The 24,081-nt window shown below is 43.4% G+C and overlaps 1 protein-coding gene across 1 annotated transcript in view; it reads right to left on the bottom strand.

Annotated features, from left to right (window-relative positions):
- Positions 1–24,081, bottom strand: part of ANOS1 (anosmin 1) — a 217,530-nt gene that overhangs the window by 29,083 nt on the left and 164,366 nt on the right. Inside the window, exon 9 of the mRNA XM_019494980.2 lies at positions 14,962–15,114. Coding sequence (XP_019350525.2) covers positions 14,962–15,114 — 153 coding nt within the window. The remainder of the gene's footprint in view (positions 1–14,961; positions 15,115–24,081) is intronic.

The raw sequence follows: 24,081 nt of genomic DNA, 5'->3' as shown, positions 1-24,081 counted from the left end.
GCGCGCTATACAGCTGTATCTTTGATAGTTGAAGCTGTACATCTGACAGCTTTAAACACGTGAAAGAAAACTGTTATATAACTATTTCTAACAGCTATGTGCATTTGTTCGCCAGTCTCACACCACTACTGTGCCTTTATTTGATTGTTGTTCCTGTAGTAATAGTAATAGGAGTTGTTCATTTTGTTCATTGCCAGCCACAATCATGGCAGCAGGAACTCCTGCTAATAGTGCAATGGCAGTCAATTCAACCAATTGGGAAATGACTGGCTAGGCTGCAGTACTGCAGAAAAGGGCCTGGGGGTTATAATGGACCATAAACTGAATAAGAGCAAATGGTATGCTCTTGCTGCAAAAAAAAAAGCTAGTAGCTTATTTAGCTGTACTAATAGGAACTTCACTTGCATGTCAAAAAGTAGGTGGACAAATTAGAAAAAAGGTTAACAGAAAGCAACAAAAAGTTATTAGAAGCCAAGATAGCTTGACTAAAAGGTTTAAAGAACTGGGATTACTTAGTCCAGGGAAGAGAAGGCTGAGGCGCAGTCAAGTATCAGAAGGGTGGTTATAAAAAAAATGGTGACTGCAGGGAACAGGGCATGGAGAAAGTCTTAAATTGCAATCTGGTAATTTAGGTTCCCTAAGAAGAAAAGGATGGCTAACAGCATGGCCAATAACACATCCCCAGAATACAGGACAACCCCTTGGTTAGGGGTGGGACCACTGGTCCCCTTGCTCAGTTAGAGGTGAAGGGTGGGGTCACTGCCTCCTCAGCCAATCAGCAGCAAATGGCGGGGCAACCCTCCCTCCCTGGATCAGAACCCTGCTCCTCCTGGCTGTGCACCACCCTAACTCTAGGCACAGACAACAGAATTGCAAGAACAAATGATTGACAGTATTCCCACTTGTGACAGAACACCTCTTTGGGTGTCTGTCACTTTAAGGGCTGGAGCAGGGAGCTGTCAGGTTGCTGATGATAGTGGCCATTTTTGAGAGCTACCATTTTTGAGAGCTATGTTTTAAAAACAGAGCAGTTTGTGTTCAGCTGGCTGGGGAGTAACATTGCCTGGTGGAGCTCTTGCTCCAGGAATATCTCAGAGGTAAGGGTGAGGCTATGGGGAAGGAGGAGGCCTCATTGGTCCTGGGCATGACCTAAAACTGAACCCTATTGAGATAGGTCTGGTGGGACTGCCAGTGGTGCAGCAGCCCCACATAAATACCAGGACTGCTTACCTCCCTGGTGAAGGTTGGGTAAGGGTGCCTGAATAACCCCTGCCCCCACCTTTGGGTGGGTTATTAGGAGGGTTGAAGGGAGCCAGGCATGAAAAATATCTGCACCTGAGCCCTATGGGGTGTTGGACCCTGCAGTGGGGGTCAGGCATGCTGAGTGAGCAGCACCTGAGCCCTAGGGGTGTAAGACCCTGGCCCTGGGTGAACATGGAGTGAAGGTCAGGCATGCTTAAGTTAGAGAAGCACTTGAACCTGTCACGGTGGAAGACCCCAGGCCCCAGAGAGTAGGGGGCAGAGTTGTGACCCAAGGGAGGGGCATAGTGGTCCAGTGAGGGGCCAGGGGCAAAGCAGGCCAATAGTTGAGCAATTTCTTAGTCCTGTTCAGGTGAGGGTCACAGAAGTGGCCCAAAAGACCATGCCAGGGCTGACTGAAGGGGAGAAGAGAAAAGCCTGAGGATCTCTCCGGAGTAGGGTGGAGCGAATGTGGCTTGAGTAGGCAGTATGTGAGAGGCCCTTGTGAGAGAGAGGCAGAGTGTGAGATGCCCTTGTGAGGGGGAAGTGGTATGTGTGTGGTTTGAGAAGGCAGCATGAGAGAGATAAAAGCATGTGTCCAGTTGGACCTGGCTTTGAACCGGAGATGGAACACACTGTGAGGCATCAGCAAGGCATGGGACATGTGTAGGGATGGTAGGAGTGTGTACTTATTGACCACGGTTATCTGGGAGCATGAAGGGCAGCCTCCTGCCTAGTAAACATCCCAATCATTCATCAACAAACCAGGCAGTTTGCCCAGAGACAAGGGCAGGCCATACTAGTACTGGGCCTGGAAGGTGCCCTTGCCACACCAGTAATGAACTGAAAAACAGGACTTGTTGCAATCTATTCCTTATTCAGAAATGGACAGGGATAAGGGGTTTATAAACAGGATGGTCCAGTATAAAACAGGACAAATGACCATCCTAATGGCTAAGCATGGCAACAGTTTGCCAAGAGAATCTTGATCTTTGTATAACCTGCCTTTAAAAACTTCCAAACAGTTGTTTTGAACAGTTTAAACAGAAGTGATCCTGCCTTTATCAAAAGCTGAACTAGACGAACTTCTGAGGTCTCTTCCAGATCTACTTTTTAAAAGTATGTGATTTTAAGTTGCAGGTTAGTCTAATGGCAATTAATATAACTACAATTAAATATAATAGATACAGTTTTACAGAACAAAATACAGTTGAAGTTAATTCATTATAAATTCAGTGAGCTACAGGTTGTACCTTTAAGTGAAAAGTTAAATGTGTATTTATTATACTGTATTGCGTAAAATCTTGTCTTCATTTAGCCCAGTTCCATGCTATTACAAAGAACAAGGTAATATAATCCCTTTCATAAACTGATCAGGCTCCACCTGAAAAGTTGTTAGGCATACAGAGATCAAAAACCTATAGGATATCTGTTCCAGAATATTAGTCTGCAGATAATTAAATACTCTATTTAAAAAAAAAATGAAATTAAAGAGGTTAATAAAAAGGGTGCTGTATATCAGAGGTTCCCAACCCCCAGGCCACAGCCTGGTACTGGGCCATGAAGGGCTGGCTGCCAGTCCACAGGAAGGTTGGCTGTTGGACAGGATGTTAACTATACTTAGTATAAAAATGGGGTGGCTACCAGTCTGCAGTATGCACTTCCAGACTTCAGTTTGCCAGTCTGCAGACCAGTCTGTGGTCACTTCCAGTCCATGCAGTGAAATGCATGTGCACCCTCTGAGAGCATAGCTGGCCTGGCTCCCCCACCCTGCTCCCTGGAGGAGGGGGCAATGGAGCAGATGGAACAGAGGGGGCAAGGCCAGCCTGCCCTGTTCCCTGAAGGTGGCAATGATGGACCGGAGGGAGGGGTAAGGCCACCAGAGCTGGCCTCACCTCCCCACTTACTCCTTGCAGGTGACAGAGGTGGTGCTGTGGGGGGGAGTGGGGTTGGAATGCTGTGGAAGCCCACCCCACCTCACCCCACTTCTGTTGTCACTGCCTGCAGGGCCCATTGCGGGATGATGCGGTGGTGGTCAGGGGAGGAGTGGGCCTGATGTGGGTGGGGGAATAGTGGGTGCTCCATGGTGGTGGCAGTGGGGGAAGGGGAGGAGTGGGCCTGGGCCCGACACAGGGGGAAGCAGGCCTGGCCCAAAGTTGCCCAATGCGGCAGTGGCTGGGGGAGGGGAGGACTGAACCTCCTCCCCTGCTCGTACCTGAGTCCACTCCACCCCCACATTTGCTCCGAGCCTGGTCCTCTTTTTCCCTTGCTGCTGTCAGGTCGGCCTGGGCCAGCTGCTCCCCCCACTGTGGTGGGCCGGCTTTTCCCCACCTTCAGATCCTCCACCGTATCAGGCCTGGGCCCCTCTGCTGTGGCAGGGAGGGAGGGAGTGGGCCTGAACCCCAAGCAGCAGGAGGTAAAGAGGGAGCAGGCCCCGATATGGGGGGAGAGGCACAGGGCTCCGTCCCTGCATGCCCCCCCCATTATTCCTGACAGGCAATTGGGTAGTATATATATATATTTTTCCTGGTGTGCTTCTGTTGGAGTGATATACCATGGTTAGATCATTCAACTGGAGGGAATAGGCAGCATAACCAGTTTTTCCACTGAGTAATTTTGGATAAGTTACTTCATTACTCTGTGCCTTGGTCCTCTTACTGTACAATAGTGACAGTGAAGTCTTTTGTGAAGTTCTGGATGGAAAATGATATATAAATGCTGGACAGTTATTATTATTATTCAGGTTCTGTTTTGCTGATGAACAATTTATAATTAATTCCTAATACTTTATATTATTAGCTATATTCAGTTGTATGGATGTTTTATACATGTTAGTACAAGAATAATAGTTAGTGGCAGATGTTGTACAGTACAACCAGCTGTATTATAGAGACTTATTTGAAAGAGAAAATCAAACAAGGCTTGATTAAAAACAATATTTCAAAGTAGACTTCTTAAGCAAGAACCACTTAGTGTAGGATTTAATTTAAATGAAAATGCCTGCAACATGTAAAGCCTGCAAACCTTCACAGCAACCCTGTGCAGAAAAATCTCTGCACTTGAAGAGAATTAGGAATGGTATGATGGTGGTAATAAGATGATAAAAATAAAAATGAAAAAGCACTGACTTTAGTATCATAAAACATTTAAATATACCAATTTGTTTGTTAGGTATTTGATAATACTGTAAATTGGTAGTGTCTGCTATCAGGAAGAACCCCAATAAATCAAACTAATTTATAAACGTTGTGACTAGAGTTATCTTATCTGAGTTTAGCAATTTTTTCACTGAATACCATAAATTCAATCTCTTTCTTTTTATGAAGTGACATGCAGACTGCAATTTCCTTAATTTATTCAATATCCAAAATGAGTCAATTTGTGAATTTGTTGTGTATGTAGCTATATATGGATTTATGATGAATAGTTTGCTTTGACTATTCCAGGTAATTTAACAGCATCGATTAGATGTGGCCGGCCACATGATTTTGTTTCTCTTCTCCTACTAGGAGTGTTGATCATACAAGCTTCTGAGCACCACGACTATGATTCAGCAAAGCACTTAAGCAGGTAATTAATCCAAATGATTTCAAAATTGCTTTAGTGAAGATGGACCAGAATGTTCAGCAGAAGAATTAAGACCTTTGTGAGTATTCATCACATAAATCAGAAGGGTGGCTTGAACGTATCTCTGTGGCTTTAAGTCTCTTACAGGTAGCAGATAAACAGGAAAATTAGAAAAAGTAAACAATTTCCTTTCCAATTCACACAGAACAATGCTGAGGTATCATTGATATAAAAGATTTATACTGCCAAATTTATTGACCAGTGAAAAATTTAAAATGCATTTTTTATCTCAAGACAATGTATAAGAAGCATTAGCTGAAAGTTGTATGTGCAGTTACTTATCTGGCTTGTTTAATTGCCTTTGTGATAAGGGCTATTGAAAGAGCTTTGGGAGCTGTGTTGTGATAAACAATAACCTATCCTATAAAAAAAAAAAAAAATACCACAGTCACTGGATGCCATGGACTAGGGACAAACATTCAAAAAGCCTGAGCCTGAATTGATTCAGTCTTTGCAGGTTAGTCTAACCTACAGAGAGTGAACCGGTTTGCAAGTGGGTAGATGTTCAGCACAGAGGGAAACTCTTCCCCCGCCTCCCTCACCCCTACTGCCACAGGGCAGGAAGCGGGGCTCTGTTCGGTGCTGGGGAGCTCTTCCCCTTCCCTACCTCCCCCCACCCCCCCCCGCTGTGGGTTGGGGAAGGGGACACTTCAAGGCTGCACATCCCTGGAGGGGGCTCTACCCCTGGCTTCTCCCCCATCACCGAGGAGTGGGGAAGGGAGGCTCCATGCAATGCTGCCCAACTCCAGATGAGGACTCTTCCCCAATTCCCCTGCTCCCAGGGTGGGGATGGGTGCTCTGTTCCATGCTGGAGGGTACTCTTTCCCCTCCTCCCCCTGCCCCCATCCCCACCACAAGGGGCAGGGAGGGGGGACTCTGTGCAGGCTGCCTGGCCCTGGCCCCTGAGGGGGATACTTCTCACCCCACCCCGTGGTTTCTGTTCAGTGTTTTGCCATGTCCCATCCCTGCTCTGATTAGAGAGCAGACGGGAGGGGCCAGGCCAGCTCTGAAGCAGAGTGCTGCCCAGACACCATGCTAGGATGTGGGGGGCGTCTGATTTATCTTAAACCAGCAAGGGGTCTGGGACAGACATTGCATAAAGCGGTTTGAGCCAAATTAGTTAAGGCTGATACTACATTCAACTAGGTTCTCTCAAACCGGTTTCAGTCATTTTCAAACTGGTTTATTTGCACTGAATGTCTGTTCTGTTACAGGTTTAAACCAGTTTTTGATCGCTTAAACTGGTTTATGTGTAATGTCTGTCCATAGCCATTGTGACATGTTGTTCTACTGCTCTTAAAGTAAGATTGTGACTGGACTTGGTGACTAGGACATTTTTATGCATCTAAGTGCTGCAGCACTGGGAGCTTTGAAAATCACTCAGCACTGTGATGTTTGCAGTTGTATAAGTGTGAAAATGCGCATTAGCACTGAGAAAATAGCAGCGGTGTACTTTTGAACTAAAACACAAAGAAGGTGCTATTTTCTGTGTGCAAATGTGCATTTCGCCATTTATACAAGTTCATGCGATGCAGCTCAGTGCGTGTAAGCTTGGGTGTGGATCTCTGGCATGTCAAGCCTCGGATCTCCAGCATGTCACGGGACCATAAAGTATGTTTATAAATTCCCTAGAGTAATAGGAGTAAAGTATGCCAGCTTTATTCATTGAAGCACTACTGGGTGAACTGGGGTGGCAAACCCAAGTCTCTACCCTCTCCCTGTTCCCTCTATGCAGGATAGAACCGGAGCCAACTTCTGCTCCCATGCTGCAATTCCTGCTGGCAGTAGCTAGTACAGGAACTCAGGAAAGCATCTCCTACCCCTTATACAACTAGGTAATCATAATAGTTTGGCCACAATTCAACTCATCACAAACAGTAAAACATGCAAACTTAAAATGTAATTTCAGTGAGTACTGTGAGTAATTTCAGCAAGTACTGTGAGTACTTGCACAAGTAAAATTCAAATGGTGAAATGTTCCAGGAAAATAAATATGAGGCTTGAATAGAAAAAAAATAAAATAAATGTTTGTAATTTTTTGTTTATGTGCTATTAGTACCTATAATTCTATCTGATGCTAAAATGCAGCTAAACTCAGATGGCCCACACAGCAATATTCTGTATGACATCACACAATAATGCTAAAAAATGATTTAAGTGAGAAAGTGGAGAATAACTATCTGAAACTTCAGATAGGGAGAATGTAACTAACAGTTCCTAAAATGGAATCTGACCACAGTGTCCTACTGGGGTTCATAATACTTCTCTTGCAAAAACTGATGTAAGATTTTTAATAAACAGAAACCATTTGGTTTATGTCTCCTAAGATGCACAATGTATCTTGCAAACCTATTAAGTCCTAATCTAATGGTAGGACTCTGAACTGAAAGGAAAAAAGGTACACTTCAGCCTATTCACTGGGCCATTCACATTGTTTCCTGTAGTTATCAGCATATTTGCATAGGGAATACATATTAAGTACAGGTCCTAAACCTAACATTCTAGGTCTAATATTCCTTTTCCTGTTCAAAACTGTTTTATGTTGTCATAATAATCTAATGCTCTTTTGTGTTGTGCAAGACTGTTACTGCTGTTCAGCAACTCTCTAGCTTTCTATGCAGTTTTAGGGGTGCGCTTTTAATATTTGGAAAAAAAATCTGTACAATTGTAGTTGCTTTTTGACTGATTCAACCTACCATGTAAGGAGAAAAAAAATCCCAAAATATCATTAGATTTCTTTTTGATTATAGAATGCTTAAGTCTCATGACAGCTCTGAAAAAAAAAATCTTAAATAATTCCTCATTCATGCAATGAAATGAAAGTAAACTGCAAAAACCCTCAACTGTCTTTAAAATCTAATTCAATAAATAGTCTTTCAAAAGCTAATTTATACTCTGAAAAATTGGCGGTACTGCTTAAATTGTAAAGCATTAGGTATTTTACTTTATGCCACTTAAAACAAGTTTTTTCTCTCTCTTCTTTCCTTTCCTTTCCCTTTTGAATACATCCTCTGTATCATAAAATAGTAGTTCCTTTCCAAGAAGTACATTAAAATAAAGTATGTACTTTAAAGATGGGTCCAAGTTATAAGTATGGATCCAACTGTGGATCCATATTGTAGATTGTATACTATTGGGAAATGGAGACATATATTTAAATATCTTTGAAAATCTGTGTGTTAGTTCATGTGGTTAGTGTGATGCAGTTAATATGCTGTCACTTAATAAGTGACATCATAATACCTGAAATATAATTTAACTGTAATAAGAAGAACTCACTTTATAGAATGCACTCCTCATGGTTAACTAGACAAGAAGAGATTAGAAAAAGTAAATAATGTGAATGCTTAAAAAAAATATTACTGATGCAAAAGAAAGATACTGTGTTTGAAAACACACCATTTTTCTTGAACAGTTGAAATAAATTAAGACAGCTTGCTTAATAGCTCGCCAATATATATTTTAATTCTGTAAACTGAGTCTGCTTTCTGCAAGCAATTTCCCAATTTGAGGATGTATATCTGCCAACAGTTATAAAACACTCTTTGTAAAATTCCACATTATGATGGCACACACTGAACTATACTGATGGCAAGGGTTTTTCATCTGCAGTCAGTTTTCAGTCTGATCTATTAATGTAAACTCATACTGTTCAAACTTGTTCTCAAAAGAGATTATTCTCCTAAAGTTGATAATAACCAAGGATCCTGGTTTTCTCTGACAAAAAAACAAATCCCCAATTTCTGGATTAAAAAAAGTAACCCAAAATCCAGATTTTTGCACTGTTACAATGAAACACCACTGAAAATCGGGGATTTTTTTATCATAGAAAACCAGGATCCCTGTTAAAAACAGACCTCCTGCTGGAAGCATGGAAATGAAGTCAATAGGACTACTACTTTCACAGAACAAGTTATATATGCTTATCAGCGCTTGCAGGATCAGAGCTCACATGCTTTCACGATTTCTTATATTGATTTGGGGTGATAGTGAGTCTCATATGGAGGCCTTCACAACTATTTCAGCAATTCTTAAGTGAAGCAGGCATGCTGGGGGTTTTATGCCCAACCTGAGAATGAAGGCCATGGGTATAGGAGGGCAGTTTGGGCATGGGCCAGTGGATCTGTGGAAAGGGTATAGAAATCTGCAGACACTGTACCAGTCCATACTGGACACAGGGATATTGTGCTGCAGTTTCAAGATTGCCTGTCATTTGAAATTAGTCTTCTACTTACTTGGTTTCCCATATGGGAAACAAATATCAACATTATCAATCAATGAGAAGTTACACGTCCCAGTTGCATGTTATCTTTACTAGTTGTATTATTTGTTAATGTGTTTTTAATACATCTCTCCAGGTACCTCGTTAGTTCTTCAGACACCTTCACAGTCAGGGCGGCTAGGATCTGGAACCAACTTCCAAGGGAAGTGGTGCTTGCTCCTACCCTGTGGGTCTTCAAAAGGAGGCTAGATAGACTCTGGTAAGAAAGTAGAATTACCTATTGTGCACACATTTATTTCTCAAGCTGTATTGGGTGATTCAATGAAGGTTTACTGCAATAAATTCCTTTGTGCTTCACAAAGAGGTTTTCCTGTTGGTCTGACTACTTTCTTTCTATGTGATAGCTTTAATGTACACTTACTTTATTGCCTGTAGAACTGCAGTGAAGCTAGGAACAAACACTGTACCTGTGTTTGTCCCAGAACAGAACTATTATCAGATTAGCATGTAACACATCACTCTTCTAATCAGGGGCCAGTGAGCAGTTGACTGCACTGCCATTTTTCTGCCGTTGATTATATCATGCAATTCTGGAAAAACTGTTCAGACATATTTTGCAATATCCCAGAGTAATTAATATTTCTTATCCATTCTTTAGGATTTATCCTGGGAAAATGGACATTGACATCTGTACAATTGAACTTTACTCCAGGATAACATGGTTTATTCTGGGATAAATATTACATCTCTTTGTAGCCTGAGGTAATATGGTAAAACAGAAAATGGCCTGGTGTTCCAACATTGATTTGCCTACTGCACCAGTTATTACTTACTTAAAGTATGACTAGGTGCTCAAGCAATACTGATTTATTTTCAATAACAATCATATTATCCAGCACTTTAGAGCTAGCAAACCTTAATGACACAGAATAGTCCCATTATCTTCAATGAGTAAGGAGTGCAGGGCTGGATCATGTCCCTGTTAGGGACAATACTAGGAAGTATTTCAATTATTTTTTAACTCTGTGGCATGAAAATGACTTTTCACAAAAAATAAAGAAAAAACCCCAGTGTAAACAGTTGCCTCATTTATCTTCCTTCCTATATGTTGATTTTGTTTCTCTACAATACAGTTTCAAAAGGTTTTTTTGACAGCTTTCTGTTTGCTTTGTCTTACATTTTATTTTTCTCTTTAATTTAATTGATTATTCCTGGTCAGTTGTTTTATCAGAAAAATGGAAGGGCTTTTTGTCCCTCTCCACTTAAAGTGTTCTTTGTTTTATATTTCTGGCAAATATTAAAGCAAAGAATCAACTCTAAAGCTAAGTCTTAATGCATTTTAAATGTTTAACTTTTGAAGCAAAAGCAAAGGGCAAACAACTTGACACTAAGTGGAAACACCCAAGAAATCCATAAAATGTTTAATATGGGCTAAATGCTGGCTGGGAAGAGCGCTGACTGAACTGGAGCTTTTCCTGAGTAAGAACAGTTGTACTATTCCTAAATAAGAGCCACTAAACATTAACAACATGGAGAAAGCATAGGTTTAGGAAATAGGACTTTGACATTCTGATTTGGAAGGAAATTATCACATTAAATTACAGTGTGTTGGTCTTTTTATGAGAATTAGTGCAGTAAGTGATGCAAATTATGGCAGTAGGAGTATAAAGAATAAAGTCCCTCTTTTTGTTCATGGGAAATATCTTCTAAAACCCAGAGGGTATTTGACTTTGGAGGTACTTAAAGGCTTCTAAAACTGAGGTCCAAAACCTCAGATCGCCTGTCACCAAACCACTGTTGGGTAGGTGAAACATGAGAAACCTTTTATTATCACAGTTTCAGCCTTGATTACTGCACAAGATTTCTTAGGACTTTAATTGTCACAAGCAGTTAATTCTTTTAGGCTGAAGGTTCGTAGTGCATCCATTCTTGGCAACGGACTTTACTCCAACGCTATCCTGTTCCCAGCGCCAAGGAGTTAAAAGTGATTTGTTTGATTTGGTTCCACTGCATTACATAAATAGCACATAATTTCTAATTTCACACAGTCAAGATGGCCAGAAAATCTGGCCACAAGCAAGTTCCTCTTTTCCTTGACAAAAGTTGAATTCATGAAGCTTAAGGAATGTACTATGTTTCTCTAATCCTAGGCCTATGTCAAAAGGAGCAAATGAAAGACACATTTTCTTCTCCTGAACAAGAAACCATTATATCCATCTAATTACTATATACTTTTGTGATAATTATGCCTAGTAAAATTAAGTGTGTTTGCTAAGTGCCTTGTAATATTTGAGGTGTGGCATTATTCCCTTTACCACACATCTTTAAGTGCATGTATTATTGCTATCATAAAAAAAGGCATTGAGCAGGAATATTTTTTTTTTAAAGGATTTATTTGAATACATAAAGGCCAGATTCTACTACATTCTTTACATGCCCAAGGTTCACTGAAATTAATGTAACATATGAAATGGGACATGTAAAAAACAAGCCTGGAGAAGTAATTCTTCTTTTGAACCTGTGGCACATTCATGTAGCACAAGTCATGACCGAGGATCTGGGTTTTCCGTTTCCCATGGAAAAATGGTGTACACAGCGGATTTGAACTTTTTCTGGCAGCAAACCTGGATTTCTTATTTTACCAGAGAAACCCATGGATTTTTCAATGAGCTCCCTGCAGGCTAGCAGAGTTCCAGCCTGAAGGGAGCTGGGAGGGAGTGGGAGGAGGGCAGTGAAACAGGGCGTGTACATGCACATGGCCCCAGGCAGCCTGGAGAGCAGCCCCTGCAGGTAAGTATGGGGGGGGGAAAGGGGGGAATTGAGGCCCCCATAAGGAGGAAGGGAACTGGGCTGGGCTGGGGCTGGGACTGCTGCCCAGCTGGGCAGTGCATGGGGCTTGTGGCTGCAACGCATGGCTGCAGGGCCCCAGCAGGGAGTGGGATGGGGCCCCGGGTGACTTGGCCAGTGGTCAGGGGCATTGGGCTGGCTCCCCACCATGGCATGCTCTCCCTAGGGAGGCACGTGGGACCCGCACTCCCCCAATCTGTGCACAGGGCAGGCACAGGCTGTGGGTGCAGGCTCCTGCCCTGCTGCCCTCTCCTGGGGCCTCCGCAGCTCAGTGGGCATGACCCAGTGTGGCAGGGAACAGTGGGGCCACATGGAGAAGCTGCTCACCACTGTGAGCTCTGCATTGCCCTGGCGATGCACCTCCTGCATGTACAGCTGCAGTGACGGCAGTGGTGTGGGTTTGCACCCCTCAAAGCAGCCACGCATGCAGGACACACATCACCAGGGCAGTGTGGAGCAAGCAGCAGCAAGCAGCCTCTCTGCATGGCCCTGTTGCTTCCTGCCACACTAGGCCACACCCTCCAGGCTGTGGAGGGCCCCAGATGAGGGCAGCAGGGTAGGAGCCCAAGCTTGCAGCCCACACCTGCCCTGCGCAAGGATCTGAAGTTTGAGGGATGTGGAGGAAAAGTGAAGCCTTTCTTTTCTTCTACTGGTTTACCATAGGGTTGTCTTCAAGTACCAGAGAGAGACCTGGGGCTGGCTTAGGGTTGTAGGGGTGGAGGCTATTCTTCAATGCGTCTTTCTGAACACCTCATTTTTTGGGTGGTCCACTCTTTGTGAAATACTTAAATATGAATTTATACAAATTGTGAATAACTCTCCAGCCAAGTGATTAGGGCATTCTCTGTGAAGGTGAGATATGTCACTTCAACCCCTAAAGACAGGGAACGCTGGATTTCCTCCAACTTGGGGAGTAGGCATGGGGAGGGAGATGTTCTAACTCCTGAGCCCCATCTCTCTATGTTCCCAAAATCCTTTTTTCAGTTAGTTACCAGCGAATTCAACCAAAATTCACAAATAGTTTCTACAAGAATGAAACCTAATTTTTTGGTAAATTATATTATCCACCCCTCCACACCCCCAAAAATAATTACCAGCTTTCACCTTAATAGTAGCACTATGAATGTGAATGGATATGTGGGGGATATTGAGTGTCCAAAAAGAAAACAGCTAATGTATCAAGATGAATATTAAACAAGTGCATAAAGGGGATAAGCTAGGCCTGGATAAGAATCAAGATCTGAAGAAACCACACATGTGGGAAGCTAGAAAAATGGATATCCAAGAGCAGCCAGAAGAATATTTTTGTTCCTAAAATTAGGTGCAAGAGTCTAAAGGAAAAAAAATATATTCCTTTTGCAGAGTATGGCTTCAAACTTGATATTTTACTGTATGTTATGTACACATTAACTTAAGAAATACAAGGTTCTTTGGGTGAATCTGATATCTTTTATTAGACCAACTTAATTAGTTGGAAAACAATTTTTAAACAAGCTTTTGGGTTCAAAAACCCTTTGTCAGGCTAAGGAAGTTTCAGCAGTTGGTGCGTGCTCTTTCTGTATGGAATGAAAATTAAATGTCCTTAAACCAACACAGCTACAACCTACACCCCTTAACTTAAGAAATGTTTATAGATTTCTAGGAGGCAAAAAGTCACTAACAGTGTTAGCATAATTTCAAATAATAGTCTGTGAGGTCACTAATTATAAAACTGAAACAATGTCCAACAACCTACTTGTTTCCTAACAATGTCCAACAACCTAATTGATTTTCATGCAACTTTTGCAAGACAGATTCTAATCCCCTGCATAAAACCTTATGGAGGAAGTTTCTCAGGATTGTGAATTCTTCTCCCTAAGAGTGGAAAATGCAGGTAATTTGCACCTGCTGTTTTAGTTCCCTAGTTGTCACTTCCTGCAGACTCTTGTCTTTTGGATCCAAAGCATCACTTTTTTCTTCCTCCTATGTTTCTCCTTTCTAGGTCATATCCAAAGCCAGAGGTGTCGAATATATGTACTGCAGGTTGGATCCTGACCATGGAGCTGTAATGATCCAGACTGCAGATCTCTGGACTGACCCCATGTGCCACATGCCAGCCCCAACCCTGTGTGTTGATGGACCTGGAGTTGCACAAACTCCATGGAACCTAGCGGTTGGTCCACAGCATAGATTCATAGTGCATATGCTGCATGTGGCGCCTGCACTGAATCAGCTTTGTGTGTTGGCTCCAGGCCAATCTGGATTGAGCCATGGTGGAGCCAGCATGCAGGGTTGGACCGGTAGGGTATCACATGCAGCAGACACCCCATGCTTGCCCCCTGTGCTGCGTGCAGTTTATGCAGGCAGTTGAGTCCTCCATTCCACATGCAGCATGAGCCAGCCTTGGGACTCATTCTACATGCAGCACATGGGCTAAACTCAGCACTCTGTGCAGCACACAGGACATGGGCTGTATGTGGCACTCCACGGGAGCAGCCCAATACACAGTCTCCGGCACACACGGACATCCTGAGGCCCAACACAGACAGGCCCTGAAGCCAGTGTGCAGGCCTGGCTAGCCCTGGTGCTGCATGCATTGCATGCAGTGACCATCCCTTTGGGGTTCATGGAGTGTGGGGTCTAGCCCATGCACCAAGCAAAGAGCAAACCCCAAGGCCAGCACATACAGCATGTGGTGCAAAGGCTGGACCCATGCTCACACTGCAGGGGGTTTGGTCCTGATCTGGCCCACAGACTCACCAAATAACTTTCATCCAGCCGGAGGTTCAGATGAGTTTGACACTCCTATCCCTACCCTCAAGTCAGCTTTACATACCTCCACAGGTTAGTGATCTTTACCATACTGGGAATTTAAATTCTCTAAATGTATGTATCATCATCCCAGCTAGTTTCCCTCTAAGATTTGCAGAAGGAAAGAGTAGGATTTGGTCTTTTATAAGAACTGCTAGATGGGCTTCATTATAAATATATTCATACTGGGTGAGTATATGGTTGGCCCCTATTTAAACAGAGAAATTTCAACAAACCTGTCTTCTTCCAGTAGACTTTGACCTGAAGCTGATTGTCCTGGTAGAAAGGAGCTCCAATTTTAAGAAAACGAGTGGGTCGTCGTCTTTGAAAGGGTGGAAGAGGATCAGTCAGTCCCTTCTGGGTTTTCCCTGTTGTAGAGATCTGTTCTTCTGTAATATATAATGCAAGGAGCATGTTTTTAGTTTAATATGCAGTACCACCTAAACAGTGAAACATTAGTCGTAGTGTTTGGAAGTCAAAAAAGGAAATTGATTAAAACTAACCAGGTTTGTTTCAGTGTCCTACCTGAGTGAAATGTAATATAAAGGATAAACACAACATAAAAGTTAAAAAGTGAATCATCCTTTTTAATATTCTTCCAGTTTTATAGGTACAACTTTTTAAAATACATATAGTTTTATGGCAACGTTCATAGTTCTATATTGTTTTTCTTTGTATTTCTGCTGTATTTTTAATACAGTTGATAGTGCAATTTTATTTTAAACATTGTATGTAGCTGTAGTTTTCTATTAAAGGTGCATATTTTTACATGGTTGAATATACATACAAGTGCAGAATACAATATCTAGCTGCTATACTAGTTGAAATATATCCTGATTGTATACTGACTTACTAACATACCATACAGCTATCAGTTCAAGATCTGATGTTTTAAACCTTTGCCTGTTTCCTTAAAGAGATATGTATTATGGATTTTTTCTTTGCTTCTCTTCTTTGCTTCTTTTCCAAATTGAAAAACCACTGTGTGGACAATCTTAGTGTCAAAATATATGGGGTTCTATAAAATAACTAGATTCTATAAGGTAACTATTCTGAAGGCTTTTTTATAAGCATATTTTAAAGTGATGAAAGAAAGAACGAATACTGGACCCACTAGGTGTGCTTTGGTTTTTAGGTATGTGTACTTTCCTATTTTCAGTCTTTTTCATTTTTGGGGACCATGAAGACCTTGTGTCTGCCGAGGCTGGGAGTCTCCCGCCACTTAATTTACTTTATTGAGGATTGATTTACTTTAGAGCTAAATTCCTATAAGGAACTTAGGGTATGTCTGCACTGTGACAGCATAGAGATCAGTCTTGTTGTTGAGTCAATAAATGTTGCCCACCTATTTCTCCTTTACACATATCCATCCCTAGAAATGATTCAGTCAGGATGCCTAGAGGAATGTCTGGCACTATGGTCAAGATCTTGGTTTCTGGCTTGCTTAAGGGAAAAAGATCAGCGTGCCCCCAAAGTGCCATTACCACCTCATTTCTGGGGCTAACCCATGGGAAAAGCATTTACTACCTTTGTGGAGAGACTGAGCTCTGTGCTTTTACAGTATAACCAGCGGCAGGCAATTATTTTGGCTGGAGGGCTGCTTAATGAGCTTTGGTGAGCTGTCAAGGGCCACATGGGTAGCCCTGTTCCTTGACTGTTGTCATACCCCCTGGTTGCCACTTTGGGACTGAAAGTCCCTTCCCTTGCCTCCCAGACATACTCTTTTTGGGATGGGAGGGTTGCCATCTTGGAACCAGAAATAAAACCAAATCATTTACACCTTGAGGGTAAAAGTCAAACACCTACTTTAACATATTTTAATTTTATTACAAAAAATATCAACACAATGCTGATTGCATAATAACTCCAAAATTAAGTCTTTGTCTTGTATATTGTGTGTGGGGTGTGGTTGTGTATGGTGGGTATGTGGGGTGGTGGGGTGTATGGTGGTGGGGTGGGTGTTGTGATGGGCAATAGGGTATATTGGGGGGTGTATATGTGGGGGGTTGTAGGTGCAAGGTGTGTGTGTGAGGCTTTTATTGGGTGTGGGGGATTGTGGCAGGGTGTGGGGACGCACATGGCATGCACTGCCCCTATTGGTGGCAGCAAGAGCACCAGCAGGCAATAGGTGCTAGTGCCCAACGCAGGTGCTGCTACCCAGTGGTGCACAGTTCCAACCAGTGCTACATGTGGGGGCAAGAAGCATAGCCCTGCTGGGCCACCTCTATTGTGTGGTGCTCCTCATGTGCACATGTAGCTCTCACACTCACACAGCATGGGAGGGAAGCTCCACGCACTGGAGCTAGCTGCCTTTGCTGCTGTCTGCCATGCAGGTCCCAGAACTTTGTCAAAAGAGGAGGGGAGCCCTGGTCCCCGCTTCCCTGCGGAATCTCAGGACCTGTGAGGCAGGGGACGGAGAAGGCAAGCTCCACACACTGGAGCCAGTTCCCTCCTGTGCCACATGAGTGCAAGAGCTATATTTGCACATGGGGAGTGCCACACGATAGACGCAGCCTGGCTGGGCTGCACTTCTTGCACCCACATGCAGCACTGGCTGGAGCCGTGTACCACTGGGTGGCAGTGCCTGCACTGGGCACAAGCACCTGACGCCTGCTGGTGCTCCTGCTGCTGCCAACGGGAGCTATGTGCACCATGGGGGGAGGGTGTGGATCCCTCACACCCACACTCTGCCCACCCAAGCTCCATGTTCCTGCTGCCCCCCTGGGCATGGGTGCTACACTGCCACCAGCCCCAGCCCCATGCTCCACGCTCCTGCCCAGCTTCAGCTCCTTCCTGCACCCACCCCTAACCCATATTTTGCCCACCTCTGGTATAAACATACACTTAGTTACCTAAAGCAGGCTGTCCAACTGGTGGCCCAGTCCACATGCAGCCCCCAGTGGGTTAAAATGCAGTCCCTGGCTTTCTGGTCCAAACACCACTCCCCAGTTTGCTCTGCTGCCAGTCCTCAAGATTCTGTTGTGAAGGGGGTGGGGCAGAGAGGCCTGGCTCACAGGGTGAGGAAGCCTAAGGCTGGAGGGCTCAGGTGAGCTGGTGATGTCACAGAACATCCACACTGTAGCTGCCCAACACATAGGTGGGGGACGGGTGGTGGAGATGGCTTGTTGCAGCTCATGTCCATGCAGCATGAAGGAGGGGGGTTGTGTGGCATGTCCACATGGCATGTCAGGAAGTCGCGGTGCATGGTGTGTTGCAGCTCATCTATGCAGCAGAGGGAAGGGGCACTATATGGCTCATTGCAGCACATCCACACAGCATGGGGGTAGGAGTGTGGTCTGGCATGTCCATGGGAGGAGGGAGTGAAGGAAGCTTGTGGATTAATGGATTAATCAAGTCAAGCACACGATTCCCATTGAAATTTAGATAATCTTCTACTTTGACTATATTTACAAAACACTGTCAAAGAACAGGGATGAAAATAAATTTGGAAACCAAATTATAGCAACTTTGGGTTTCTTATACAGTCCAGTATACTGGATCACTTTACAGTATAAGAAGAAATAATCTGGAATTTATATATTTTTGGCACTTTACACACTGATTAACTTTATACACAATAGCAACTATATATAAAACAATATATAAACTGTCTTCACTCAAGTACTGAAAAAGTCTTTTGGGTTAGAATCTCAAATCAGCTTTACTCTAGTCAGCAACAGTTTATAGAACCATAACATACATACAAATATTTGTAAGAGCCTAGACTTCTGCAAATATCCTCAGAAATGTAGAAATTGTTCATGCAACCTTTCATGAAAAATAAAATATTGTGAATCAAAGCAAATTCAACTGACTGAAATGAAAAAGAAGCCACTAAATTTAATTACATGAATGGCCATGAATAATCACTTGCTATGTTGGGTCTAAGGATAATTACAGATTTTAAAGTAACGGAAAGCACCACTTTAGAATAACTGGAATAAAAAGAAAACCTAAAAAGAGTCAATTAAATTATCTAAAAATTCAATGTAAAATCAAAGAAAATTCCAAGATAATGCAAATAGAAGACGTTAGAAAAATATAATCCATTCTATCTTCTGTAGCTAGAGAGGGTAAAAGGGTCAAGAAAAAAAACAGGCCATCCCAAAGAATATGTACAAAACAGTTTAGAGTTAGTTGTGGTGATGAATATAAAGAGGTGCCCCTTGAAATGAATGGAAACTGATGAAACCACAAAGCTCACATGTGGAGTTGAAAGTAACTGAGCCCCAGCTGGAAGAAGTTTTGTGAACCGTAAGACAAATATAGAAAAGGGAAGTGAAGCAAAGGTTCTTTATTTATTTTCAGCAGTAACACAAACCTGTTAGTGATACAAGTAGAGATTGGAAAAGTTCAGTACAACAGACCCTAAAGGCAAAAATAATTTTAATTATTTAAGTAATGTCACTCAGTGACATTAAAAGGACAGGATCATAATCTTACCACTCTACACTACAGTGTCATGTCCACAGGTTCCACAGTCAATGCTCTTCTCTGACATTATTTTATTTCAGGCTGACTCAATATTATTTTAAAACATCAACAAATTCTTATTGTTTGCAACGCACCTGCGAAATCTAACATTTTTAGATTGATTTTTAAAAGTAATTTTAATCAGAATTCCACTATTTAGATAATGAATTTTGCAAAGCATTTCAAAGAGACATTCAAAATCTCATTAATGTTTATCTGACACCTACTCATTCTAAATACAGCCATTTAACTCTGCTTCAGAGGACAGCACAGTAATTCTGAGTATTTGCTTGGTGGAAGTCTGTATTCACAGTTTATATTGTATCAAAGGCAACAGTCTTGATCTTAGTCCAAAGACAAAATACTATTTACATCTACTACCAAGCTGTGTGATCTGATAGTACAACATTAATATGTACCAAAGAGATTATGCTAATAAAACCTGAGCTAATCCTGTTTCCTTGGAATTAAATGGCAAATTTCCACTCAAGAATAATAAGGAAATAAATTACAAAGTTCTGCTAAATTTACACAGATTCAAACTTTTATGTCTCATTGCTGTCTACTGCCATGATTTTTACAGAAATTTCATAGTATTTATGATTTTTCTTAAAGTTCAAGTTTCTGGAGCCATGATATTATATGTGAAACTTACTTTCATTTCCTTGCAAGCCAATATTACTGTACATACCCCTCAAAATTGGTAGTCCTCAAGATTGTAAAGAAAAGCTTGAAAAGATGTACAACCAGCACAAAAACAGATGGCAAAGGGAAAAAAAAAGCTGAATGCATTCCTTTTAGAAACTAATTTTCTCAAGCCAATTTGATTATATTTTTGAGTTTGATGCATTTTTTGAATGACTGGGGTTGGCAATATTAGAATTTACAAAGCAATTTCTTGGCTTGGCTATGCATGTGCACATACGTAGACATTGAACAGCTCACAGCGATCATACTTCTATGCATGATTATGTTATAAAAGTTTGGGGAGAGTTAGCAAAATAATTCTCTCGTATATGACCACATTTAACACACTGGTAAGTATCAAAACAATGTGCGGGTGGATGGGATGGAATTTCTGAACAGAGCAAAGATATCAGCAGTCAGATTATTCACTGAAAAAAGAATATGGAACAACATAGGGATTAGGCAAATGCCTCTGATTAATTTTCATTTTGATTATAAAATAAAAGGAAACTAAAGGCAAACATAATGAAAGAGGGCAAGACAAATAGTAAAATGACAAGCTTGAGGAGGCCTTTTACTTTTTTCCAGAAAATAATTCTCAGAATTATCATTTGTTCTATCTGATTAACTAAAAACACATCAGCAGTTGAGAGAGCAACTTAGTAATGACTTTAGCATGGAACTTAGACACATTGTTAATCTAAAATTGAACTTACGCTGTATGTGTGCCCTCAAAATCGAATAATTTTTTTACTATATTATTTGGCATGCACATTCACCTTGACAGACCTATCTCAAAACCTCATTTAGAAGGCATTTCCTTCCTTTAGAACCTCATTTAGAAGGTATAGATTGCAACATCGATGTGGTAGAGAGGTTTGTGTGCTACCAATAACTTTAAGAGCAATGCCATTTGGAGCTTTGTACTCCTGGTAGCAGTCACCCTTGGCAGCATGGGTGAGAGCAAGGTTTCCAGATTTACAGCAATTCAAAAATGCACAGTTATCATGGGTGTCTTCAACCTCCCTGACATCTCATGGGAAGAACATATGGCCAGATCTGTTCAGTCACATAGCTTCCTCGCTTGCATTAATGACCTAATGCAAGAGGTCTACAGGCTGACTACAGGAGAGGCACTGCTGGATCTGATTCTGGCCAAAGGGGATGATCTGGTGAGTGATCTGAGGATCAAGGGGAAGCTTGGTGACAGCGACCATGAACTGATCCCTTTTTCTGTCCAACACAGGGCAGTAAAACTCTCAGTAAAACAGAAATCCTCAACTTTGGCAAGGCTGACTTTCACAAACCCAAGAGACTGGTCAGTCAGACACTAAGAGACCATGGTCCCCTTAGAAAGGGGAGTCCACATAGAATGTTTGTTCCTTAAGAACATAATCCTTGAAGCACAAGGAAAATCCATTCCATCTCACAGGAAATTCAGTCTCAAAAGGGAACTTTTGGACCTCCTGAAACTAAAAAGAGCCTACACCAGATGGAAAATGGGAATCATCACCAAAGAGGACTACATAACACTAGCCTGCACCTGTAGAGAGCAGACCAGAAAAGCCAAGGCAGAAACTGAACTCAGGCTAGCCACAGGAATCAAGGACAACAAAAAGTCCTTCTTCAGATATGTGGGAAGTCAGAGAAAGAACCAAGGCAACATTGGACCCCTGCTAAATCCAATGGGGCAGCTGACATCTGATACTCAGGAAAAGGCCAATCTTCTAAATGATTACTTTGTGTTGGTCTTCCACCTGCCCAAGGGGGTCACCTTGTTGGACAGGATACAAAGCATCCAGGGGGCAGGAGATGGGCCCACAATTGACGTAGGTCAAGAGAGGGAACACCTCAAAAGGCTCAGGATCCGTAAGTCCACAAGCCTGGACAGAATGCACCTGAGAGTTATGAAGGAGCTGGCAGACATCATAGCACTCCTTGCAGCAAAGATATTTTAGAACTCTTGGTGCTTGCGAAAGGTACCAGAAGATTGGAAAAGAGCCACTGTGGTCCCAATCTTCAAGAAAGAAAAGAAAGAAGATCCAGGAAATTACAGGCCAATCAGTCTAACTTCCATCCCTGGAAAGATCCTGGAGAAAATCAAAGGTTCCATCAGCAACAGGCTAATGGAAGGCAACTTCCTGTATGCCAGCCAACATGGCTTTGTTGCTGGAAGGTCTTGCCTGACCAGTCTCATCTCCTCCTATGACCAGGTGATGCGTTGCCTGCATAAGGGAGATGAGGTTGATGTCCTATATCTGGATTTCAAAAAAGCCTTTGACTTGGTCTCCCATGATGTTATCATGATTAAGCTGGGGGACTGCAGCCTTGACCATCCTATGGTCTGGGGTCAGACCCAAAGAGTATTAGTTGACAAAGCAAATCAACATGGCACAAGGTGACCAGTAGTGTCCCTCAGGGCTCAGTACTTGGACCAGTACTCTTCAATATCGTCATTAACGACCTGGATTTGGGCATCACATGAAGATTGCTAAAGTTTGCGGATGACACTAAACTATGGGGAAAGGTGGCCACGCTGGAGGATAGGCTGAGGATACAGGCTGACCTGGACATGCTCACAAGGTGGGTGGACCAAAACCTGATGGTATTCAATGTAGAGAAGTGCAGGGTGCTCCACCTTGGGAGGACAAACCAGCGTCATACATATAGTCTTGGCAGTGCTATGCTTGCTAGCACCATGACTGAAAGAGACTTGGGGGTCCTGATTGACCACAAGATGAATATGAGCCATTGTCATGGCGCGAGGTCCTGCAGGAGGGCCGTGATCTCCTCAAGGCCCCCTTCCCGTGCCAAGTTGGCCCAAGGGCACCCTCAAATTCTCTCCCACCACGTCTTTGGTGTTCCAATATATTAGGGAGGCTGACTTACGTCCTCTTGGACACAGTTTGCTGTAACATCTGACCCCGTGGACTCACGGACCCCTTGTGGGTCCTGTTCTGCAAATGGGTGCTCCAGGGCACCCTAGCCTTATGGGATATGCGTGGCTCCAACCACCCCTTTACCACGCCCCAAGCCTCACAGAAGGGACAGACATTGTTCGGTCTAGGTCTACACCCTCTCTCTGGCGCTCGGGCTCTCCACGGCCCTGTCTCTCTCCGCGCCCTCTCAGCAATGCCGCCCCCTCCTCGGGGCCTTCTCAGCAATGCCACCCTCTCTCTGGGGCCTTCTCAGCAATGCAGCCCCCTTCCCTGCGGCTCACCACAATGCTGCCCCCTTCTCCGGGGCTTACCATGCCCGCACTGGGGCTTCTCAGCAACGCCCCCTCTCTGGGGCTTCTCAACTGCCCCTCTCTGGGGCTGGGGCCAGTGCACCCTGAATGCTATGCCCTCGCTGGCACAGGGGTTCCCACTGCTGTGGGTCCCCTATGAGGCCTCTTCCAACCCCTAATAGCCTCACCCAAACCACCAGTGACAAACAGTAAACAAAATGCAAGCCCTTCGGCTATAACTTAAACGGAAGCCACCCGGCTATAACAACATTCTCGCCTACCGGGGAATACTCCATCCCTCAGCCGTGTCAGACGCTGCTCCTCCAGTCAAGCTTCCCCTCTCTTCCCCGAGAGAGCTCCTTCCCCCTTGGCTACTGGCAGGGAACTGCTAGCCTGGCTTCAGCCCCTGGGCTTTATATGGGAGCCAGGCCCTGCCCCTTCTGACCAGCTGAGCTCCTCTGGTTACCCTGGCAACCCACAGCTGGGCTCGTCCCTCACTGCTAGGGCTCCTTCCCTAGCAGTTTTTCCTCTGTAGGAGCAGGGCACCTATGTGCTCTGCAACAGCCACCAATCTTATGCTTTAGCTGGCAAAGCAAACCAAACCCTGGGATGCATCCACTGGTGCATTTCAAGCCAAACCAAGGAGGCCATCCTCCCAATCTACTCAGCCTTAGTGAGGCCACAGCTGGAGTACTATGTACAGTTTTTGCCCCCCCCACTTCAAGAGACACATGGATAAGCACGAGAGGGTCCAAAGGAAAGCCACCCGCATGATCATAGGTCAAGAGAGAAAGCCTTACAAGGAAAGGCTGAGGGACATGGGACTCTTCAGCCTGGAGAAGAGAAGGCTCAGGGGGGACTTGGTGGCAGCTTATAAGTATATAAGGGGGGCGCACCAGGATCTGGGAGAACAGTTGTTCACAAGGGTTCCCCAAGGGATAACAAGGTCTAATGATCACAAACTTCT

The sequence above is a fragment of the Alligator mississippiensis genome, chromosome 1 (genome assembly GCF_030867095.1).
Source record: "Alligator mississippiensis isolate rAllMis1 chromosome 1, rAllMis1, whole genome shotgun sequence".
Lineage (NCBI taxonomy): Eukaryota > Metazoa > Chordata > Crocodylia > Alligatoridae > Alligator > Alligator mississippiensis.
Note: the sequence above shows the minus strand (reverse complement) of the source record. Positions and strands in the feature narration are given on the sequence as shown.